The 25,150-nt window shown below is 46.0% G+C and overlaps 1 protein-coding gene across 4 annotated transcripts in view; it reads left to right on the plus strand.

Moving 5' to 3' along the window:
• The window catches only part of DCTN2 (dynactin subunit 2), a 133,454-nt gene that overhangs the window by 75,414 nt on the left and 32,890 nt on the right, over window positions 1-25,150 (plus strand). For all 4 annotated transcript variants that reach the window (XM_033937476.1, XM_033937477.1, XM_033937478.1 and 1 more), the window contains 2 exons: window positions 13,584-13,744; window positions 23,758-23,902. In XM_033937476.1, the coding sequence (XP_033793367.1) occupies window positions 13,584-13,744; window positions 23,758-23,902 (306 nt within the window). The remainder of the gene's footprint in view (window positions 1-13,583; window positions 13,745-23,757; window positions 23,903-25,150) is intronic.

Genomic DNA, 25,150 nt, shown 5'->3' on the forward strand with positions numbered 1-25,150 from the left:
TGGTAGGAGGGAATAAGCATTCCTCCTGCCATCTTCGTGCCGGTGGGGAAGCATCGTGAATCAATCACTGTTTGAAAATCAGCCAAAAGTGAGTGAGTCGCTATCTTTAGTGAATCTGGGCCATAGTAAAAAGAAGCATTAGCAGCCAAATAGCTTCTGCACATAAGCAGTACTCAAAGGTGCCAAGTAAACACAATGATTTTCACACATAAGGCACCTTAAGAAGCATCCCGCAAATATTTAGAGCAGTAGTCTCCAAAGCACAGCCCCTGAAGTCCTCCATTGTGGCCCTCAACAGTTGGCTGAAATGCTCTTTAAAACCTGTAAATACCCACTTGATATAGAAACTGCATACAGTCTCTTAAGTTTATTACTCAAGTGTCTCATTTATAAAATTTGCTACTGTTGACAATACAAAATTAAATTACTGTAGGTTTTTTTTTAAGTATTAAATAAAATGAGTTTTTTAAAAAAGTATATCCTTGAAGTGTTGTAAAATCAATATTAGTATTTTTAATGTTTAATACCCAATCTGGGGGACCATGTGATGCTCTGGGCTTGAGTGTACTTCCCTTACACCAACTTCGAGACACTGAACACATAGTCGCTTAATAAGTACCTTTTCAGTGGATTTTTGGCAAACTCTTTTCAACCATCTATTTGGCCTTCTTAGCTCCCTGAATATCTTAGTCTGGAGGGACAGTTTAATCATTATGACTCAAAAGCAACCACGCACCACTCAAGACAAACCAAAAGCTTCAGACACCAAGATGACGGACAAGATCACTGGCCCGATATTCACCTTACATGAAGCTGCAGTGCAGGAGCTTTTGAAGAATCTTACTGCCATTATGGATGACAAGTTATTTAAAATTCATACAGCCATCGACGACCTCAAGGAAAGCTTCGCACACCAGGTGTGCCGGATCCAATGGGTAGAAGATCGCATTGCATAGCAGGAGGATCGGGCCCATAACTTTGAGGAATGAATACACAGCCTGGAATCTTCCTCTAAAACCATACTAGAATGGTTGGAGGATTCTGAGAACTGAAGCCAGCGGAATAACATCCACTTTATTGCTCAACCCAGTTCTATTAAGGATGGAGATCTCCGGTCCACTCTGGAGGACTGTTGAACAGCGCCGCTTCACCGGCCCCGATACTACTGGAGAGAGTGCACCAGGTGGGCCAGGCATGGGAGAACGAACAGAAACCCAGGCAAGGAATGGGTAATGCAGCAATATCGGAAGTCTAGGAGCCTAAAATATGGAGAACATGATATTTTATTCCAAGATTTTTCAGTGCAAGTGTCGGCTAAAAGGCGTGCTATGGCACCTTATTGCACAGAACTGTATAACCGCCGCATTAAATTTGCGCTGTTATTTCCTGTTTGGGCACGAATACAACATGCTAATAAAGTCATCTTTATTGATATGTTCATGTGAGAGCTGGAACAGTTTGTCACTTCTCTACTGCCTGCTGTGGAGATTGAGGGAGTACCTGACCAGCGGAGAACATCACAGTGAGCCCTGCTCTTGAGTCTCATATTCATCTGTTAGAGAGCCATGGACTGCCCTGCTGAACTTGTAAGGTGTTCACTATACTTGCTTTATGTTTGAGGATATGCACTCGGGGAAGCGGTTTTATTGTCATGTTTCCCTTGGTTTTTGATGGCTTCCCTTCCTCTGGTGCGTCACACCTGTCTTGCCTGAAGTGCACTGTGTGCAGGCTCTCACGCTCTGCTGACGGGGGACTAGACCCTGACCCTGACCCTAACTAAGTGAACACTTCTTTATTATTCTCTCTTATTTTTCAGATGGACTATTGGATGCTCTTATTTTGGTTGCAATCACTGTATAGAGGAGGGGGGAGGAAGTGATTGTTATTGCTATGTTGTTTCTTGTTTGTTGATATGCACTGGATTGTTTAGCTCTGTGCCCTGAAGCTGGGACATATTTTTGTAAGGGGGGTAGACTTTGTAGTGTTCCGAGGGAGGGGTGGATTTGACTGAGGGTTTGGGGAGTATGATTGGAATTTGGTGGGGGGGAGGTGTGTGTGGTTTGGGGGTGGGGGATGTATTGTTTTTTTCTTTTTTTTTCTCTCTCTCTGTTTTGCTCTCTTTACCACCAAGACCCAGTTTCTCCAGTCTCTCGTTGTACGGCAACTCCCCCAGTCCCTTAACCATTTTTGTTGCTCATCTCTGGACCCTTTTGAGTAGTACTATGTCCTTTTTCATGTACGGCGACCAGTGTTATATGCAGTATTCCAGGTGGGGGTGTACCATGGCCCGGTATAACGGCATGATAACCTTTTCAGATCTGTTTGTGATCCCCTTCTTAATCATTCCTAGCATTCTGTTTGCCCTTTTTGCCGCCACTACTCATTGCGCAGACGGTTTCATTAACTTGTCTACAAGTACTCCCAAGTCTCTTTCCTGGGGGCTCTCTCCGAGTATAGCTCTGGACATCCTGTATTTGTGCATATGAGTTTTGTTACCGACATGCATCACCTTGCACTTATCCATGTTGAACCTCATTTGCCATTTCGTGGCCTATTCCTCGAGCATATTTATGTCTCTTTGTAGGTCCTCGCAATCCTTCTGTGTCCTCACCACTCTGAATAACTTTGTATCGTCCGCAAATTTAATCACCTCACTTGTGCCAATTTTTAGGTCGTTTTATAAATATGTTGAAGAGCACCAAACCCTGCAACACTCCACTCGTGACGCTTTTCCAGTCTGAATATTGTCCATTCATCCCCACTCTCTGTTTCCTATCCGCCAACCAGTTCCTAATCCACGTGAGCATATCACCCTCGATTCCATGGCTCATAATTTTTCAAAGTAGGCGTTCATGCAGAACCTTGTCGAATGCCTTCTGAAAATCTGATGTCGACCTGTTCACCCTTGTCTATCTTCCCATTTACTCCTTTGAGTAAATGGGCAGATAGACAAGGTGACACTGATACATAAACAACTTCCCTTTCACATCCAGTGTGAAGTTCCAGAACCCTGAGGGGAGATATCACTTCCTTGCAGGAGACCTATGGGGTCATAAGATTGTGTTGGGAAATATCTATGCCCCAAATGTCTAACCATAAGTTCTTCTCCTCAGTACTGACCAAGCTGTTGTCATTTGATGGCTTCCAACTCTGATTGTAAACCGCCAAAGCATATACAGAAGAATGCTTCTGACAAAGGAGTGAATTTTTGGGCTAAAGAACTCATGTTAGTAGACTCGTGGAGGGCATTATATCTGGATGACCTTGACTTTATCTTTTATTCTCATCCCCATCGGGTATTTGTTCGATTACCTGCTTTTGTCGGACTCTCTGTTTCCCATGCTGACCACTGTGAATATTGTGGAACTAGCCTTCTCGGATCATACAATGATACGTCTTACCATGCAGTTTGCCTCCATGGAGGACACTAAGATCTGGCGTATGCTTACCCATCTATACAAAGACTTAGAGTTTTACGCTTTTCTGCAGGCGAAGTGGAAAGAATACATGACTTATAACGATTCATGGAACATTGACCCGGTGACATTGTGGGATGTGGCGAAGGCAGTGATGAGAGGCCTTATACTCACCTACACTACTGCGCAGAGGAAACGTAGGGAGGGCAAATTACTTTCACTGACTAATCAAATGAGTGCTCTCCGCAGGCAGCATATCTCTCAAATGACCCCAACAATCCGAACACAGATGCAACAGATCAGAGAGTGGATCAACGTACTGCTTAATCAACAGGCAGAGCACACTATGCGATCTTATCAGCATAATTTTTACCATTGGGGCAATAAAGCCAGACACTTGCAGGCTTGCCTCACTCGGCCTGCCAACTCCAAACACCTAATAACTAACATAGTGGGAGGAGATGGTCGCCATTACAGTGCTCACTCCGATATTATGCAACGTTTGTTTCATTCTATGAGAAGTTATATAGTGCTGGTTTGGAAGACCTAGAAATGAGACACCTTCTTTTGGGATCTGCCACTGCCATAAATCACTCAAGAGCACAAACAGATCCTGAACTCTCCAGTCACTTCTGAGATTTCTCGGGCTATTAAAAAATTAAAGTTAACAGTCTCCAGGACTGGACTGGCTTGGCCCTGAGTTCTACAAGATACTGTGTTCTGACCTACAGGGACCTCTGCAGAGGCTTTTCACAGGGCTTCTGGTGAAGAACCCCCTGGATCCAGTGTGCAATAGAGTGCACATGGTAAACCAGGGAGAGCTACGAATCAATTAGGTTCCTATCACCTGATCTCACTTTTGAACCAGGATAAATTGTTGGCCACTGTTCTCGCTGCATGATTAAATACCTTGTTTCCTATGCTTATACATCCTGACCAGGTGGGCTTCATCCCTGGTCGTTATGCTTCCATGAATTTGATGAAGGTGCTCTCTCAGTACTACAGGCTAAACACAACTCAGAAGATAAATCCCTTACAGCCAGCCTGGATGTGGAAAAAGCCTTTGACATGATTTCCTGGAATCATCTTTTTTGGACCATTCAGATTTGGTATTGAAGGGGAATTTATCACCTGGATACAAGTACTGTACGCTACTCCTACAACTCAACTTCTCATCAATGGTAGCCTCTCCTCTTCATTTGCACTTCACAGGGGCACACGACAGGGGTGCCCACTGTCTCCTCTGCTGTTTCTCTTTTCGCTGGAACCACTGGCCATAAATATACAGCTGGACATTTCCATTCAGGGCATGGGCTCCAAGCATATCGTATTAGCATGTTTGCAGATGACATACTCCTTTATGTTTCTCATGTTGACTTAAACATTTTAAAACTTATGACTATCATAAATGCTTGAGGTCTTGGGCATCCCTTCAGGCACCTACTTATGCAGATTGGAGTAATAGAGTTGCTACTATGGTGCACTTTGAACTGTGGGTGAATAAATCTCGAATGAAACCTGAATGAACACATTATAAAGGACTCTGGCAGAGACTGCCAGCACTCTTATAGGTGGGCACACAGCCTAATTGCTCTAATCAGTCCGTTCAGCCTGTTGGCCTCTGAGCACAGTAGGAGAGTTGGCTAGTGGTGTATACATGTTTGTTGGAAACATATCTTGTTTACTCTTTGCTGCTGTATCCATGATGGCCTATTTGAGCTTTCACATTCCATGTCACTTTATATCACATGTTCTGTCTTTACTCTAGAATAGCTAAACAACTATAACCCTGCAAAATGATCTGCCAATAAAATCCAAAAGAAATTCCAAAAGAAAAAGGCAGCATGTCCGAGTTGCAGGGGGGTTAAGGGGGCCTTGAGACTGCAGTTCCTTATGCTTGAGATGTGTTGTGGGGCGCTATCTTCCCCGCAGCCTGAGAATATCTGCCTTAGACACCTTTTATTAATCCTGATGTTTCTCTTTAGGGTGGTAAGGGGGATTGGGGGGAAGTGGGAAATTTATGGCTTAGGTTTTTTTTTTTTGGTTGGGGTGTAAACTGCAAAAAAACAGTGCTCTTGAGTAATGTTTAGGGAGCTCTACTCCTATCATACCATACTGTTCATACGAATATATTGCTGTATGGCCTTTGGATTTTTGTGGTTTATTTCTTTTGTTTTTATTTTTGCTGACTGGGCTTCATGCTTTGCCACATTGTGAGTAGGTTTTCTTTTTTCCGCAGTTACTTTGGAGACCTCTTTTTGTCTGGTATGATATCTTTTGCTGACTGTTGATATGAATAGAGAATGACATGGGGAAAAAATTTGTCCCCGTCACTGCCCCGTCCGCGCGACCACTGTCCCTGCCCCATTCCCGTTCCCGTGACCACTGTCTCCGCAGCATCCATATAAGCCTCAGTACTACAATATTTAGCTTATTCCTTCCTTATAAATCAAAGTTCTGGCTGCTGAACTAGAAAAAGATGTTCAGCTGGCAGGCCTTTGTTTATAAATTTTTATCAACACAACTAATATACTACTTTATCCTGAAGCAAATAAAATAAATATAAATTTTTTTTCTACCTTTGTTGTCTGGTTTCTGCTTTCCTCAGCGTCTGTTCCTCCGCTCCGCACCCCACCTTCCCCAGTTCTCTTCAGCGTCTGTTCCTCCGCTCCGCACCCCACCTTCCCCAGTTCTCTTCAGCATCTGTTCCTCCGTACCCCACTTTCCCCAGTTCCCTTCAGCGTCTGTTCCTCTGTACCCCACCTTCCTCAGTTCCCTTCAGCATTTGTTCCTCCCCACCCCACCTTCCCCAGTTCCCTTCAGCATCTGTTCCTCTCTAGCCCACCTTTCCCAGTTTGCTTCAGCGTCTGTTCTCTCTAGCCCACCTTCCCCCAGTTCCATTCAGTGTCTGTTCTTTTCCACCCCACCTTTCCTCCCTTTCTCCCTCCCTGTCCATTACCTTCGCAGCAGGCAATTTTGAAGTTGCATGTGGCTACAGGAAAGATCGTCTCTGATGCAACTTCCGGTTGCATCAGAGATGACCTTTATGGCAGCCACACGCGACTTCAATGCTCCAGCTGCTCATAGGAAGCAAATTTAGAGAAAATGCCTGCTGTGAAGGTAAGGAGCAGGGAGGGAGATGCTCAGGTGATGGCGGCAGCATTCAGGAGGGATGGAGGGAGGGAGATGCTTTTGTAGCGGTGGCAATCGGGCGGCGGCTATCAGTATGGAGGGAGTGAGGGAGCGCGATCGGTGACTGTGCATGTTCTTTCATTTAACTGCGGAGACAAGGCCATTTACTGCTTCATGGGGCGGTGAATGGCCTTGTCCCCGTAACCAAGGTGAACACTGTTTTCCCCCCCACCGTTTCAGCGGGTTACTCGCGGCTGGCCACGGGTAACAGCCACTGTGTCATTCTCTAGATATGAAAACTTTATATATTGTTTGCTTAGTCTTGTGAATCATTTATTGTTACAGCATGGTTGAAATTTTGTATACTGTTGTACTTTCCAACATGATGCACTTAATAAACATAGTTTTTTAAAAAAACCTAAAAAACCCCAATCTGAACAGATCAAGGCAGTTTACAAAATTAGTAGTAGTATATATAAGCTTGAAAGCTCCGAGGACCACCAAAAGTTATCTCTTATTCACAGTTCAGCCCTTTACATGAAAAAGGTTGGAGACCACTGATTTAGAGGGTGATTTGTCCTGCCTGTTACTGTGGTGCCTAAATACGCAAAGGACTCTTCACTCCCTCTTCCAGGTTTAATGTTAATGTCTCATCTGTATTCTCCAGAGCTTTGAAGGGAGAGGGAGACAGTATTGGAAGACTTCTGGAAATCTAAATGCATTTCCAGTGCAATGGGTGAGACATTTTAGACAGATGGGTTGTGTCCCAATGTTGCATGCCATCTACAGAAAGAATCCACTCCAGATTTTTTCTCTGTGCCTCTGCTGTACTTTACTGTGCTCCACCTACAGATTTTACCTTCTGCATGCGTGCCAGTCAGGAGTATGTTTGTTTTGCGCTCTCCGTTTTATTATTTTATTTGGTGTTTTTTGTCCCTTTTTTCAGGATTTCTTGTGCTTGGAGTGATTCTTCATCTCTGCCTGCATTGAGATCACACAGACTTTGGTCTACAGCTGACAGGCCAATCTCTGATGGTAGCCATCAGCCAGCCTGCATTTGCTTTACAGGAGCTCTGGGCGGTCCCCATCTTTCTCCTTCTGCCTAACAGAGTTCAAGCGCAGGCTGTTGGGCATACCTAGGAGACTTGGCGGTGTCTCACAGGGTGCCAGCTGCCTTTTCTCATGCCAAAGAAAGGCTCTGAAGATTGGAGGCCTATTCTGGATCTTCAGCATATGAATGTGGCTCTCAAAGTTCTACACTTTCACATAGAAACATTGTGATTGTTCATTGCAGCAGTGGCCCTGGGAGACTTTCCTCGCCTCTCTGGATCTCACAGAAACTTATTTGCACTTTCTGAGATTTCCAACCCACCGCAAATACTTGTGTTTTCATGTTTTGGAAAATCATAATCAGATCTCAGATCTGCTCTTTGGGCTGTCAATAGCTCCCCATATCTTCACTAAAGTGATGGTGGTTGTGGCAGCTTACTTACGGAAATTGGGTCTGCAAATACACCCTTACTTGGATGACTGGCTGATCAGGTCTCCCTCATTGGCCGAGGGTCGGCGCACAGTGGTCAGAAGATCAGATGCTGGAGTACTAGACTTGTATTGTGAACTACGTAAAGAGCAATCAAGGGGTGACCCAGGAAACTACAGGCCAGTGAGCTTGACCTAGGTTCCGGGAAAGATGATGGAAGCACTGGTTAAGGACACAATCTGCAAACACATAGAAAACAATGGTCAACTGAAGGCGAGCCAGCACGGCTTCTGCAAGGGAGGTCGTGCCTCACAAACTTGCTGTACTTCTTTGAGGGAATAAACAGCCAGATGGATAAAGGGGAATCCATAGACATCATTTACCTTGACTTCCAAAAAGCCTTCGACAAGGTACCTCACGAACGACTGCTTAAGAAGCTGTGGAGCCACAGGGTGCAGGGGGATGTCCACCGATGGATCATACAATGGCTGGCAGGCAGGAAACAGAGAGTTGGAGTAAAGGGCCATTACTCAGACTGGCAATGGGTCACGAGCGGAGTTCCACAGGGGTCAGTGCTGGGACCGCTCCTGTTCAATATATTTATTAACGACCTGGAGACGGGGACAAAATGTGAGGTTATTAAATTTGCTGATGACACCAAACTCTGCAGCAGAGTTAGAACCACGGAAGACTGTGAAGACCTGCAAAGGGACCTAACGAGACTGGAAGAGTGGGCAAAAAAGTGGCAAATGAGTTTTAACATAGAGAAATGCAAGGTCATGCATGTAGGGAAAAAGAACTCGATGTTCAGCTACAAAATGGGGGGATCATTGCTAGGGGTGAGCAACCTTGAAAGAGGCCTGGGGGTGATGGTGGACACAACACTGAAAACATCAGCACAGTGTGTGACAGCCTCAAAGAAAGCGAACAGAATGCTGGGTATTATTAAAAAGGGTATCACAACCAGGACGAAGGAAGTCATCATGCCGCTGTATCGTGCAATGGTACGCCCACATCTGGAGTACTGTGTTGCCGTACCTCAAGAAGGACATGGCAGTACTTGAGGGGGTCCAGAGAAGAGCGACTAAACTGATAAAAGGTATGGAAAACTTTTCATACGCTGACAGGTTGAAAATGCTGGGGCTGTTCTCCCTGGAAAAGCGGAGACTTAGAGGAGACATGATAGAAACCTTCAAAATCCTGAAGGGCATAGAGAAGGTAGACAGGGACAGATTCTTCAGACTGTGGGGAACCACAAGTACAAGGGGTCACTCGGAGAAACTGAGAGGGGACAGGTTTAGAACAAATGCTAGGAAGTTCTTTTTTACCCAGAGGATGGTTGACACATGGAACGCGCTTCCGGAGGTTGTGATAGGCCAGAGCACATTACAGGGGTTCAAGGAAGGTTTAGATAGGTTCCTAAAGGATAAGGGGATTGAGGGGTACAGATAGAAGTAGAGGTAGGTTATAGAAATAGTCAGGAACCACTTCACAGGTCATAGACCTGATGGGCCACCGCGAGAGCGGACCACTGGGCGCGATGGACCTCTGGTCTGACCCAGTGGAGGCAACTTCTTATGTTCTTATGACACCCACACAGTTTCTGGACTATCTGGGAGTTCTCTTCAACACTGTTGCAGGCCACGTCTATCTTCCAAAAGCACACAGACAGAAACTGTTTGCCCAGATTTCTTCCCTTCTGGAACAGCTGGCTCCTTTGGTGTGGAACTATCTTCAGGTCCTGGGGTCCATGGTTGCCACATTGGATGTGGTTCCTTGGGCGAGGGCACACATGCATGCCTAACTCTCTCGCTGGGCTTTACAGGCCTGAATTCCCTGGATGCTTGGACCAGCATTGATTGGTGGCTTCTCACGCAGTCGCTCTGCTTGGGCATTGCACTGCAAATTGCCTCCTAGATGGTGGTGGTGACAGATGCAAGCCTTTGGGGCTGGGGATCCCACTGCAATCAATGTCCCTTCCAGGGATGTTGGACACCCTCTCAGAGGAAATGGTCAATCAATCAGTTGGAGGTGAGAGCCATTTGGTTGGCTCTGGTGCGATTGCAGAAGACTCTGGAGGGCCAAGTGGTCAGGGTCTCCTCCAACTATGCAATGGCAATAGCCTATGTTAATTGCCAGGGAGGGACCAAGAGCACCCCTCTGGCTGAGGAAGCCCGCCTTCTTTTTCTTTGGGTAGAACATCACCTCCAGGCACTATCAGCAGTGCATGTGGCGGGAATCGACAATGTTCAAGTCGACTTCCTCAGAAGACAGACTTCGTTTCTGGGCAAGTGGGCCCTGTCCTTGGTGGCATTCTGAAGCATAGTGCGGCACTGGGATCAGCCCTGCTTCAATCTCAAGGCTACGGCAAAGAACAAGAAAGCAGATTGTTTCTTCAGTCGAAGATCTGATTCCTGAAGCAAGAGTTTCAATGCTCTGGTGCAACCATAGCCTCAGGAGCTTCTCCTGTATGTCTTTCCTCCCTTACCTTTGAAAGGCTGAGTCATTCAGCAAATCGTGGCCCATCTGGGCTGCCTCATTCTAGTGGCTCCATATTGGCCTTGCAGACTGTGGTACGCAGATCTCATGCATCTTCGCAAGAGTCAGGCCTTTGGCTGAGCATGATCTGTTGCTAAAATCGTCTGTAGTACCTGAAGATTGGAGGGTGGCCAATGTTACACTGATTTTTAAAAAGGGTTCCAGGGGAAATCCAGGGAATTACAGACCGGTAAGCCTGATCTCGGTGACAGGCAAAATAGTGGAAACAATTATAAAAAAATAAAATTGTGGAACATACAGAAAAACATTATTTAATGAGACAGCATGGGTTCAGCTGAGGGAGGTCTTGCCTCACCAATTTACGTGACTTCTTTGAAGGTATGAAACATGTGGAGAAAGGTGAACCGATTGATGTAGTGTATCTAGATTTCCAGTAAGCTTTTGATAAGATTCCTCATGAGAGGCTCCTGAGAAAATTAAAGAGTCATGGGATAGGAGGCAATGTTCAATTGTGGATTAAGACTTGGTTATTGGGCAGGGGGGGGAGATTGATTATTTGTCATAAATTGATTTTTGAATATTTATAATTGGGATGGGTGTGAAGATATTATTCAGAATAGATAGGATAATTATAATATATGTTTGTGTATACGGAATGATAATTGTTTGGGTGGGTGGGTGGGGAGAAAGGATGATTATGAACATGAGAAAGATGAATGTGCTTTTATTGTATTACCATGAGTTGCATTGCACTGTTGTAGTTTTGAAAATTAATTTAAAAAAAATTTAAAAATAAAATATTTATTGTAATTCTTAAAAAAAAAAAAAGACTTGGTTATTGGACAGAAAACAAAGGGTAGGGTTAAATGGCCATTTTCCTCAATGGAGGAGGGTAAATAGTGGGGTGCTGCAGGGATCTGTACTGTGACCGGTGCTATTTAACTTATTTATAAATGATCTGGAAATTGGAACTATGAGTGAGGTGATTAAATTTGCAGATGACACTAAACTGTTCAAAGTTGTTAGAACTCATGCGGACTGTGAAAACTGCAGGAAGACTAAGAAATCGGAAGACTGGGCATCCAAATGGCAGATGAAATTTAATGTGGATAAATACAAATTGATGCACATTGGGAAGAATGATCCAAATCATAGTTACCGAATACTAGGGTCCACCTTGGGGGTCAGCGCGCTCAAGAAAAAGATCTGGGTGTCATTGTGGACAATACGCTGAAACCTTCTGCCCATTGTGCGGTGGCAGCTAAGAAAGCAAACAAGAACCTAGGAATTATTAGAAAAGGGATGGTAAACAAGACTAAGAATATTATAATACCTCTGTATCACTCAATTGTGAAACCTTGAGTATTGTGTTCAGTTCTTGTGCACTTACCTCTTTAAAAATATAGGGGCACTAGAAAAGGTTCAAAGAAGAGTGACCAAGATGATAGAGGATGGAACTCATCTTATATAAGGCAAAACTACAGAGATTAGGTGAGGTGGGCTGAGGGGAGATATGATCGAAGTGAGTGGTATAGAATGGGTACAAGTGGATCGATATATATTTTTTTAACTGCATCAAGATTTACAAAAACTAGGGGATACTTGATGAAGTTACAGAGTAATACTTTTAAAACCAATAGGAGGAAATATTTTTTCACTCAGAAATAGTTAAGCTCTGGAATGTGTTGCCAGAGGATGTGATAAGAGCAGCTAATGGTACTGGTTTTAAAAAAAAGTTTGGACTAGTTCCTGGAAGAAAAGTCCATACACTGCTGTTGAGGCAGACATGGAAGAAGCTACTGCTTGCCCTGAATTGGTGGCATGGAATGCTTATACTATTTGGGTTTTTGCCAGGTACTTGGGATCTGGATTTGCCTCCGTGAAGACGGGATGCTGGGCTAGATGGACCATTGGTCTGATCCAGTAAGGCTATTCTTATTTTCCTGTAGGGAACAGTTCCTCTGTATCTCGGAGACTGGGATTTCCCTACGTGCGGTTCCTTCCTTCCTGCCAAAGGTGATTTCAGCTTTCCATGTTAATCAGAAAGTGCATTTGTCTGTTTTTCGGCTTACTGGTTCCAGGACACAAGATCGCCTTTTGAAGAAATTTGATGTACACAGAGTGCTTCTTTGCTATCTGGAGGTCACTAACAAATTTTGTCTCTCTGACCATCTGTTTGTGCTAGCGCATTTTGTTAAACGGGGTACTCTCACCTCCAAAACCACAATTTCCAGATGGATTAGTAAGGTCATTTCATCAACCTATATTCTTTCTGGGAAAGTCTCCTGTTTCCGTCAAGGTAATTTTACTAGGAGTGTGACTTCTTCGTGGGCTGAAGCTAGAGCTGTCTCTCCTGAGGAGATCTTCAGGGCGGCACCATGGTCCTCTTTACAAGTTTTACAGAATGAATGTGGCGGTGAATGTGGGTCCTTGGTCACATGGGTCGGTGCAGCAAGCTCACCTTAGCTTTTTGGGGACTGCTTTTGTATGTCCCATCTGTCGAAAATGTCTCACCTATTACACTGGAAAAAGAGATGGTGTACTTAACCCTGGTAAGCTCTTTTCCAGTAGACAGGTGAGACATTCTAGACTTTTGCCCTGTTTTTCCTGCACCTGCCTACTGTCTCAATTTGTTTATGTTTTTCCAAGTTGTTTCTTGAGTCCCTGTCATCCCTTGGGGGCTGGGAAGAAAACTATGTATATGTTGTTCTTTTAAGCGATAGTAGTTTCTGTGCTCCCTTATGGCCTTTGTTGGCTGTTTGAGTTGATGTTCTTATGTTACATCTTTAGCAGAATGGTTGTTTCTGAACTTGATTGCCATGGGTGTCTCTACTTCACGTTTAGTTGGTGGCTCTCAGTGCTTGGGTACTAACTGTAGGCTGAGCTAGAGAGCACAGTGAAATACAGCAGAGGCACAGAGAAAAAATCCGGAGTGGATTCCTTCTGCAGATGGCACGTGGCCATTGGGACACAGCCCATCTATCTAGAATGTCTCGCCTAACTACTGGAAAAGAACTTACCAGGGTAAGTATATAATCTCTTTTTATTCATTACAGAGCACTGTCAAGGAGTCTGTGGCAGAAGAGAAATTGACCCCTGTTGACCTGGCCAGACAAGTGGCTGGCCTGAAGCAGCAGCTGGTGTCTTCCCACTTGGAAAAACTGCTAGGGCCAGATGCAACTATCAATCTGACAGATCCTGATGGAGCTCTTGCCAAGTATGTCCTGTAAACATTAAAAGCTAGTGGGTGATCAGGAGCACCCCAAGCTTCTGCAAAGTAGACAATGTTATGAGTTAGTGGAGTTTTTGTATATATGAGAATATTTGGGTACCCATCTGTTCTAACTGCGCCCCCCCCCCCATACACACAGTAAAGAATTCCATGAGCCATTCTTTGCATACTTTCTCTACTGCATGTTCAGTGATCTCGGCTGTGTGACAGATTATCTTTTAGAGAGGGTAACTGCTGTGATAAAAACAAACTGAACAAGTTCCAATTGTAGTATTAAAATACAGCTTCTACAAAATATTATTAAACTCAGTTGTATTTAGGAACATATGTACATAAAAGATCTTCAGTGCATTTTCAAGTTTTTGCCATCTCTCCATTGCGTGTCATCTATGTTTAGTTGAAATGAAAAATGTTTACTGATTCTCTTTCTAGTTAAATTAATCAGGGGTGCAGATTTTCCATTTATTGCCCTACTATGTATGTCTGGAATTGTTTTTTTTTTTAATGTATTACTTTACCCTGAAGCCCTTGGGTCAAGTCCCTTATGAATATGTTAAAAAGGGATGGTCCCAGGACTGAGCCCTGAGGCACACCGCTAGTCACCTCCGATGTCTCAATGGCACCCTCTCTGAGACATCGGAGGTGACTAGCGGTGTGCCTCAGGGCTCAGTCCTGGGACCATCCCTTTTTAACATATTCATAAGGGACTTGACCCAAGGGCTTCAGGGTAAAGTAGCGCTGTTCGCCGACGACGCCAAACTGTGTAATATAGTGGGTGGAAGCAATCCCACGGATGGTATGACGCAGGATCTGATCAAGTTGGAAAAATGGTCCACGACATGGCAGCTGGGCTTCAACGCTAAGAAGTGTAAGGTCATGCATCTCGGCAGTAGAAATCCATGCAGAACATACACCTTGAATGGAGAAACACTAGCTAGGACTTCAGAGGAACGGGACTTGGGAGTGATCATCAGTGCAGACATGAAGGCTGCCAAACAAGTGGAGAAGGCCTCATCCAAGGCGAGGCAAATGATGGGATGTATCAATAGAAGCTTCGTCAGCCGCATACCTGAAGTCATAATGCCACTGTATAGAACCATGGTGAGACCTCATCTAGAGTACTGTGTGCAATTCTGGAGGCCACATTACCGTAAAGATGTGCTTCGAGCTGAGTCGGTCCAGCGAATGGCCACTAGGAAGGTCTCTGGACTCAAGGGTCTCTCATACGAGGAAAGACTGGGCAAATTGCAGCTGTACTCTCTAGAGGAGCGCAGGGAAAGGGGTGACATGATTGAGACTTTTAAGTACGTCACAGGTCGTGTCGAGGTAGAAAACGATATATTCCTTCCCAAGGGACCCTCGGTCACAAGGGGGCACCCGCTCAAACTCAGGGGAGGGAAATTTAGAGGTGACATCAGGAAGTATTTCTTCACAGAAAGAGTGGTAGATCACTGGAACAAACTTCCGACGCAGGTAATCAAGGCCACAAGCGTGCTCGACTTTAAGAATAAATGGGACATCCACGTGGGATCCCTACGTGGGTCGAGCAGCACTCAGACTTAATGGGGTGGGTCAGTAGAGTGGGCAGACTTGATGGGCTGTAGCCCTTTTCTGCCGTCACCTTTCTATGTTTCTATGTTTCTATTAGATTCAGTGGCGTACCAAGGGGGGAGGCAGTCTACCCTGGATGCAAACCATAAAGGGGTGCTACGACAACTCCTCCGAAGGCCAGCGCTGGTGTCAAGAACTTCTTCTCAGCAGTAGCAGCATTCACAATTAGCTGCTCTTATCGGCATCAGGCCTTCCTCTTTGCCAGATCCTGCCTACTTCCTGTTTCCATGAAGGCAGGATCTAGCAGAGAAGAAGGCCTGATGCCGATAAGAGCAGCTAATTGTGAATGCTGTGCTGCCAACTGCAGGGTGATAAAGGGAGGGAGGGAGGGGAGAGGGAGAGAAATGCTACATTTGATTGAGGAGAGGGAGAGAGGGAGAAGGAAGACCTGGGAAGGGAGAGGAGATGGAAAGAGATGTCAGACCATGGGGAAGGAAAGGAGAGGGGAAGGAAGGAAGGAAAGGAGATGCCAGGCCAAGGAGTGGGGAGGAAGAGATGCCAGAGCATGAGGGGGAGGGAAAGTGACAGAGATGCCAGACAAGGGAGAAAGGAAAGAGGAGATACCAGAGCATGGAGGGAGAGATGGAAGGGAAGGAAAGAAGAAAGATGCCAGGAATGGGGGAAGGGAGGGAAAGGAGACTGAGATGCCAGACCATTGGGGAGGGAGGGAAGGTAAAGAAATGCCAGAGCATAGAGAGAGAGAGATAGAAAGAGAAGAGAGGAGGGAGATCCCAGGGCATGGGGGAAGGGAAGAAGATGCCAGACCATGGGGTGAGTTGGAATGGGAACGAAGGAAAGAATGGGAAGGAGTGGATACAGAGAAAAATAGAAGGGACAGAGAAAGAGTATGGACGCTGAATGGAATGGAGAGTGAAGAGAAGATAAGGAAAGCAGAAACCAGAGATGACAAAAGGTAGAGAGAGAGATTTTTCTTTATCGTCCCTCCAGACCAGCACAGAAACAGATGGGTTTACGGTTTACGCTCCTGTGCCAGCAGGTGGAGACTTTTGGCATCAGTGCAAGTGGTCTGTTTGTGCAGTCTGTGCATAGGTTTGTTAAGGCCTGTTGGATCTGGTGAGTGAATCTTTTTTGTCCCTTTGTCTCTCCGGACTGATCTTGGGGGACCCTCTCGGGAGTCCTACTGACCTCAGGGGTGTCATACTCAGAAGGGTTACGTCCCTCCCCCCATTTCTCCCACCTCCCCAGGTTTTTCTGAATCTAGAGGAACCTCAATTGTACGCCCGGCCACAAATACTGGCACAGACTACCGTTTAGAGTGCTTTTTCTTGATACAGCTGGTTAGCTGTGAGAAGAAATAAAAGAAAAAAATAAGACATAAGAAATAAAGGTGCTTTATATTATTTTTACAAAGGCCTGAGGCTGCCGTTTTTATGTGGAATTGTTATGCAAAGGTTTTTGGCATGCTCATTATGAGCACTTCAAAAAAGCAGAAAAAGTGCATTTTCTGTGGGCACCGAGCGGTAGATGCGGCTGGCATGTTCACAAATTGTTCCAGCCGCTTCAAGGGAGACCTGACTTCGGGTGTCGGCATTCTGGGTTCTCCCCTCTCGTCGGCGGGAGGTGGTGATGAGGCCTGGGCTTCCCCTGATGCCTATTTCGAGATTTCCTCAGCAGTCAGTTGGATTCGGTGTTGCAGACTGCCCGGGAGTCTCGGGATTCCTTTTCCACTACAGCTGGAACAGATAGCAATTTTTCTGTAGCGGTGGGGTTAGCTCTGGCTTTGGTGCCATGTATGTTTTCTCGTGACAGTTTATCGATGGCCCTTCCCTCAGTTTTGGCGGGAAGCGCTTCTACTTTGCCCATGGCCTCAGGTGACCTTCCTTCTGCCTTGGAAAGGCAGGAGCAGATCTTGCATGTGTCTTCTGCTCCTTACATGAATGCAGTGTTGGCCATTTGCAAGGCTTATTTACAAGCGACTGGGGGTCCTGCTTCGGTGCCTGGGGTCTCAGTGGTCATCTGGGGGGGTTTCCTTCCATGGCCGCCCCCATTCAGTCTCCTGCCGCGGATGCCTCTGTCCAACCCCCTCAGCTTTTGTCCAAGCGGCCACGGGTGTCTTGGGACAAGGATTCTATTATGGCTGATCAGTTTCCTCCTGATGAGGACTGTGATCTTGAGGAGAATCTACAGATCCGTCAAGGGGTCCTGATTTTTTGGATGGAGATTTTTAAGAGGCGACAGTTGGAGAGGACATGTCTGTTGTGCACATATCTCACCAGGGAGATTTGCAGGACTTCATTCTTCAGGTGTCTTCTGTTTTACACTTTGAAGAGGAAGCTAAGGACCCCCCTCATGTCGTGGACCTCTCTTGAGAGGGATCCGATCAGCATCCCGCTCTTTCCCTATGCATCAGGATATTTGGGATGCAGTGCACGCTCACCGGAAAGTTCCGGATGCGCCTATTTGTGTTGTGTAATCCATGGCAAGACTCTACCCCATCTCTGATGGTGATAGAGATACTTTTAAGCCTCCTGTGGTTGATGCAGTGGTCTCAGCTATCACGTGCAGACATACCATCCCAGTTGAAAGCAGTTTGGCCCTCAGATACTCAGGACCATAAAATGGAGGCTCTGCTTAAACAAAGTTTTGATGTGGCTGCCCTGGCTGTCCAGGTAGTGATTTGTGGTGGTCTGGTGGCCCGGGCTTGTTTCCATTGGTCTGAGCGAGTTCTTGACCACGAGTCAGCTGACTGGTCCTTAGTGGATCAGGAAGTGGCTAAGATTGAACTAGGCACTTCTTATCTCTCTGATGCCATCTATGATCTTTTGCATGCCTCGGCCAAGTTCATGGCTCTTGGAGTAGCTGCCCGCCGTATCCTGTGGCATCTAAAACTAAGCTCAGTAAGTTTCCCTTTCTGGTCTCCTTTCTTTTTGGGGAGGAATTAGATAAGCTGGTTCAGGCTTAAGGTGACTCTAAAGTGCCTCGGTTACCGGAGGACCAACCACACCAGGCTTTGTGAAGTGGTTTGCCTGGGGGCATTTGCGTGATTTTCGGAGGTACCGCTCTGGCCAGGATGCAAACTCTTTTCCTTCCAGAGGATGTTTCTAGTCATGCAGTCCTTTTGGGGGGCCCACCAGGGAGGTCGCGACTCTTCTGGGAGCTTCTCCGCCACCTGTCTGGCCTAGTGACTCATTGGGGGTCCTTCCCCCAGTTCCAGTCGGAGCCTGGTTGCAGGAGTTTTATCAGGGGTGAACTGAGATCACCACAGATCAGTGGATCCTGGAAGTGATTCAGGATGGTTAAGCTCTTGCATTTTTCCAGCCTTTATCAGATCGTTTCTTCTCCTCTCCTTGTCAGGCGACTTGGAAAAAGAGGGCTTTTCGTCAAACACTGCTCAGGTTGCTGGACCTCAAAGCGGTAGTCCCAGTGCTGTCTCGGGAGATTTGTTTACTTCATGGTGCCCAAGAAAGAGAGGGGTCTTTTCAACCCATTTTGGATCTCAGAGGTGTCAACGGAGCTCTCCAGGTTCCCTCTTTTCATATTGAGACCCTGAAATCCATAATTCTGGCAGTCCAGCCTGGGGATTTTTTGACTTCTCTCAACCCGACGGAAGCCTACCTGCGTGTTCCCATTCAGGCCTCCTATCAGCGATTCCTTTGCTTTGCGATTTTGGTGGAGCATTATCATTTTTTTGCGCTTCTCTTTGGTCTAGCCATGGCGCCGCAGACCTTCATCAAGATTATGGTTGTGGTGGCAGCGTCCTTGCGCAAGAAGGGCATTCTGGTACACTCCTACCTGGTTGATTCGTGCAAAATCTTTTTAGGAGAGCTCCCGGGTTATGATTCGGCTTGTGGAGTTTCTACAGTACAAAACAAAAGTGAGATGGAATGGAATGCCAAAATAAGCAAAAGCTCGAACCACAAAAATGGCTTCCTTATAACAGATAATAGGTGTTAATTAAAATGAGAGGAAAAAGGATCTCAGAAACCTGCTCAGAAACTGATGAAACACCAAGGACATTTGGTCAGACTTATCAGTTCCATGTTTCAATCATGGATCCTATTAAAAAAACAAAAACTTTTCATGATATAAGAAAAACTAACTATCAAGGAGACCTAATAGAAGTTGATAGCCAGCACTCCAAGCTATCAACCAGTAAAACTATATGTCAAGGGTGCCCAAGGAAACTTTTTAGATTTCAGTCCACTGCCGACGGAGCCCGTTTCGCCAACATACAAACAACTTCATCTGGGGAATTTCTAAGGACTGAAACACAATGGTCTCACATTAAAGATTTTCTCACCTCTGTTAAAAACACCTTCAGAGAAGCAAGCTTAAGCTATCCACTTCTATTAGGTCACACAATTTGAAAATAGTAGAAATAGTAAGGGTATTATATAAATGTGATATAAAAAAGTGAAAAACATACATATAAAAATCAATATTAAATACTGTAGATAGATACACCACTTAGTAAGTAAATTCTATTCTATTTTTTCTACATTATAAGTTGGTGTTTCTTATCATGAGAGGTTTTATTTATTTATTTTTTTATTTTTTTATAGGATCCATGATTGAAATGTGGAACTGATAAGTCTCAGATTTGAATCCTTGGTATTTCATCAGTTTCTAAGCATGTTTCTGAGATCCTTTTTCCTCTCATTTTAACTAACACCTATTGCCTGCTATAAGGAAGCCATATTTGAGGTTCAGGAGTTCTACAGTCCCTGGGCTGGTGGTCAACCTGTCCAAAAACCAGTTGACTCCTCAGTGCTTTGAGTATCTCGGTGTTCTGTTCGACAACAGTTTGTGGAGAGGGTTCCTCCTAGAAGCCAGGGTAGGCAAATTGAAGTCGCAGATTTGCTCCCTGATGGTTTGTCGGTGCCCTTGGGTGCAGGACTTTCTGCAGGCTTTGGGATCAATGGCAGCCTCCTTGGAAGTAGTCAGGTGGACTCAGGGTCACATGCACTCTCTTTAGTCTGTGCTTCTTCGGTGGTGGTTGCCAGAGATTCACAATCTGGACTCGCCCGTTCCTCTTTGAGGGTTAGTCCGTCACAGCCTGCACTGGTGGTTACAGTCTTCCAGTTCTGATTCAGGGAGTGAGTCTCAATCAGCCCCAGTGGACAGTGCTTCTCACGAACGCCAGCCTCCTCAGCTGGGGGGCTCAGTGTCTTAGTCGTTCGGCTCAGGGCAGCTGGTCGCAGGTAAAGGCATCCTGGTCGTTCAGTGTTCTGGAGACCAGAGCCATTTGGCTAGCATTGGTGGAATTTCAGTCTTTGCTGGAGGGCAAGTCAATTTGAGTTCTCTTAGACAATGCCACAATGGGGGCATCAAGAGTTATCTAGTGGCACTGGAGACTTCCCTCCTCATGGAATGGGCAGAGGCTCATCTTCTAAACATCTCAGCCTCCCACATAGCCGGAGTGGACAATGACCAGACAGACTTCCTCAGTCGTCATGTTCTAGATCCCGGCGAGTGGTGACTTGGGCTGGAGGCTTTTCAGTTGATTGTTTAGTCATGGGGTTGGCTAATCATGGTTCTCATGGCCTCGAGTGTCGACGTCAAAGCGACTAGGTTCTTCAGTCGATGCAGGAATTACAAGGCTGAGGAGCTGGATGATCTGGTGCAGGCTTGAGCAATGATCAGCCTGCAGTATGCTTTTCCTCCATGGCATATGGTAGACAAAGTTCTTCTACGGATTGCTTGACACACGGGCTACATGATCCTGGTGACTCCGGATTGGCCCAGGCACCCGTGGTATGCAGATCTGGTTCATCTGTTTGTGGCAGATCCTCTCCCACTTCCCCTCTCGCACGTCTTCTGACTCGGGGTCCCATTCAACCATTCAAATGTTAGATCCGGGTCCCTCGCCTAAGGAAGAAGGGATATTCGGATAAGGTGATTCCACTCTCTTAGAGTCTCAGAGACTTTATACCTCTCAGGCTTATGTGCGTGTTTGGCGTTTCGTCGAGGAATGGTGCTCTGCAAGGGGGGGTTGAACCCCTCCGCACTACTTTGCCTCACATCTTGGAGTTTCTGCAGGATAGCCTGGAGCGCAGCCTTGCCTGGTCCTCTCTTAGGGTGCAGCGTGCCTCATTGTCTTCTTTTCATGGTCCCTTGCATGGTTGGCAGTTGGCCTCTTCTCCGGATGTGATTATATTCCTGAGAGCTGCGAAATTGCTCCGACCTCCTGTTCAGCCGTTGGTTCCTGCCTGGGACCTCAATCTGGTTCTCTCTGCTTAATGCAGTTCCTATACATTGAAGGACCTTAATGCAGTCTTTCTGGTGGCTATTACTTCCGCAAGATGCATTTATGAACTGCAGGCTTTTCTCTTGTAGGCAGCCTTTCCTAGTGTTCTCTCGGGAGCGGGTCACGCTGCAGCTGGTTCCCTCCTTTCTGGAATGCCCTCCCGGAGGCTGTCATAGGGGAAAACACGCTCCAGGGATTCAAGACAAAGTTAGACAAGTTCCTACTGAACAAGGACGTATGCTGGTAGGGCTAGTCTCAGTTAGGGCGCTGGTCTTTGACCAAAAGGGCCACCGCGTGAGAGGACTGCTGGGCTTGATGGACCACTGGTCTGACCCAGCAGCGGCATCTCTTATGTTCTTATGTTCTTCTGCTGAAGGTGGTTTTGCCTTTTCATGTTAACCAGTCCATGGTCCTCCCGGTCTTGGGAGGGCTCTTTGGAGCAGAGACAGTTGCACAAATTGGATGTCCATCGGTTCTTATGTTCAGCGTATCCATGAGTTCCAGAAATCGGATCGTCTCTTTGTCCTCTTGGCGGGTCCTCGTAAGGGGGACGGTGCTTCCAAGGCTACCATTGCACGATGGATCAAGGAGGCTATCGCTTTGGCATACCTTCTTCAAAAGAAGCCTGTTACAGAATTTCTCAAAGCGTATTCCACTTGGGGTCAGGCAGCTTCTTGGGCTGAGTCTTCTCTTGTACTTCTGGTGGATATCTGTAAAGCTGTGGTTTGGTCTTCTCTCCATTCCTTTGTGCATCATTACCGTGTGGATGTTCAGGCACATCAAAACACAGTGTTTGGTGAGCCTGTTCTAGTGGCAGCCCTACATGGGTCCCACCCATGATGGGGTACTGCTTTAGTTCATCCCATCTGTTTCTCTTTGGGTCTGGAGGGATGATAAAGAAGGAGAAATTAGGTCCTTAGCCTGATAATTTTCGTTCTTTTAGCCCATCCAGACCGGCACAGAACCCTGCCCTATCGTGTTATTCTGTGTTTTTCACGAAGAGTACAGTTTTTTCTGCAGTTTTTGGCTGTTGGGGGGAGTTAACAAAAGCAGCGGCATTTGGTTAGACTGTGGCGAATTGTGGGGAAGGTTCTTGTTCTAATCAGTATCCAATAGAGTTTTCCTGGTCCGATTGGGCTAGGCTTGTGTTTTCTCCATTTGAATGTGGAGTCATATGTTCTGGAATCAGCCTAGTTGATTTCTGCTTGGCTGTTCGTAAAGATTTGATTGTAAGAGGGAATGCACAGCCCACTTGTACTGATGTCAGACATTAGTGTCTCAGTCTCCACCTGCTGGCAGTAAATGGTGGTAAACCCATCCATTTCTGTGCTGGTCCAGAGGGACTAAAAGAAAGAAAATTAGCAGGTAAGGAACTAATTTCTCCTTTTTGTTGCTTTAAAATAAAGTAGTATTGTAACTCAGGGAAAATGCAAGGGAGAGAGAGAACTCCAAACAGAACGGTAGGCGCTAGAAGCAAGGCTTGACAAACCCTGCAGCCGCTGTGCTTTTCTTCAAGTCACGTGAGCCTGCCCTAAACTTCTCATCTGACATAACTTCCTGTTTCTGGTTGCATCAGAGGAAAAGTATTAAGCAGCTGCGTGCGACTTGTTCAAAGACTCAGGCAGTTCCTCAGAGTTAAGAAAAATGAAACGCCAGCAAAGGTGAGGGGAAGGGAGGGAAGGAGGGAGATGCCTGGACAGCGGCAATCCACACGATTGGTGACCGTGCAAATTCCTTCACTGGACTGCGGAGACAAGGCCATTCACCGCTCCACGGGGCGGTGAATGTCCTTGTCCCCGTATCCGCGGCGATCATTTATTTTATTTTCTTCCCATTTCGGCGGGTTATCCGCAGCTAGCTGCAGGTAACAACAGCCACCATGTCATTCTCTACTATGGTGTCAATTAGATATCACCATGGCAAGCAACTGCAGTAAATGGGAGTCCTCCATAATGCACAGTATTGTTGTCTTGACAGAGTGGCAACAGATGAGGAAGGAGGTATGTGTCTGATGGACAGTGTTAGAGCTCACAGCTTTTGACCTTGCAGCATATTTGAAGTGTACAGTAGAACATTTAAGCCTTAATATCTGCCCAAATTCTTGACAGCAGTTAATAGATTTTATGTTTATGTCTAGTATCATGCTTCCTTTTCTCAATTTTTGTTTTTTTATATCAAGGCGTTTGCTCACTCAACTGGATGCTGCCAGGGCCACCAAGGTCACAGACGGAAAGATCCCTGCTAAGGAGTCCACAGTCGGTAATCTGGTTACCTATGAGCTACATTGTAGACCTGAGCAGAACAAATTCTCACAAGCTGCAAAGGTGAGGTGGGCTTTCCTAAGTGTCCAACTTTATGATCGGGGATTAAGAGAGAATTTTGCTGTTGGACAGGCAATAGCTCCTCCCTCCTGTATATGTAATAGTTCTTGCAGTCTTTTTGGGCTAGGTGAACTAAAGATAGCAACTCGATCACTGTTGGTCGATTGATTTGCACGGAGGTGCAAATCATTTGCATGCAAACATGACTGATCAATCACTCAGTGACAGGGGAAGCAGCCTCCTGTCACTGCTGTTAGGGCACCACGACCTCCCTACAGCAGCAAAAATGGCAGGAGGGATGCCAACTACCTCCTACCACTGTGACTCTTCCCCCCACCCCCCCATGGCAGTGATGTGGCAGGAGGGATGCCTATTCTTCCTGCCACCGTAGGTCCCCCACTACCCATAAAAATGGCAAGAGGGATGCTCACTCCCTCCTGCCACCAGAGGTCCCCCGCCGTCCCCCCCACCCCTCCCCCTAAACCTCCAACGTACCTTCTTAAAACAGAAGCAGCAAGCTTGCACACAGGCTCCTCCTTCAGCTGCCAGTCCCAAATGATGCACCTTCCCCTCCCTGGTGCATCCTGTGATACACGGGGAGGGGCCAAAGGCCCTGATTGATTCAGTCGTCTAAGGTCCCTCCCAAGGGATGGGGCCTTAGGCATCTGAGTCAAACAGGTCTTAGGCACCTCCCTCTGTATCCAGGAGCCTAAAGCCCTGATAGGTCAAGCCAATCAGGCCTTTAGGATTGACCATTAAGGGCCTTTAGGCGTCTGGTGGCAGGAGGGAGTGGGCTTTCCTCCTGCTATTTTTTTGCATTTGGGGGGGACGCGAGGGGGGGACGGCACCATTGAAAGAAAGTAGGCAGACCTGTCGGTAACACAGTTACCAAGGTAAACCAAGAAGTCGAGGACTTCCATATTGTATGATCATCCTACCCAGAATGACATATAGCATAGAGCAAATTGGTTCTAATATGGATGTTTCCAAGAGACTTGAAGAATATATAAAAAGGCCTACCACAGGCTAGCTTAAGTATGTCTATCTTCAATGTTAGTTATTCCCATATGAAACAAAATAAGCTACTATCTTTTTCTAAACCATAAATTTACTTGTGGTAAGAGACAGGCGTATCATAATCATGAGTGATCAGATCATAGGACCTCTTATAATTTCCATATTATTTCAGGTCCACATCCTGACTCCAAATTTTAATCACCTACGCCTGTCCCATCCTACCTACTTCACCTA

The sequence above is a fragment of the Geotrypetes seraphini genome, chromosome 3, assembly GCF_902459505.1.
Source record: "Geotrypetes seraphini chromosome 3, aGeoSer1.1, whole genome shotgun sequence".
NCBI classification, from domain to species: Eukaryota; Metazoa; Chordata; class Amphibia; order Gymnophiona; family Dermophiidae; genus Geotrypetes; species Geotrypetes seraphini.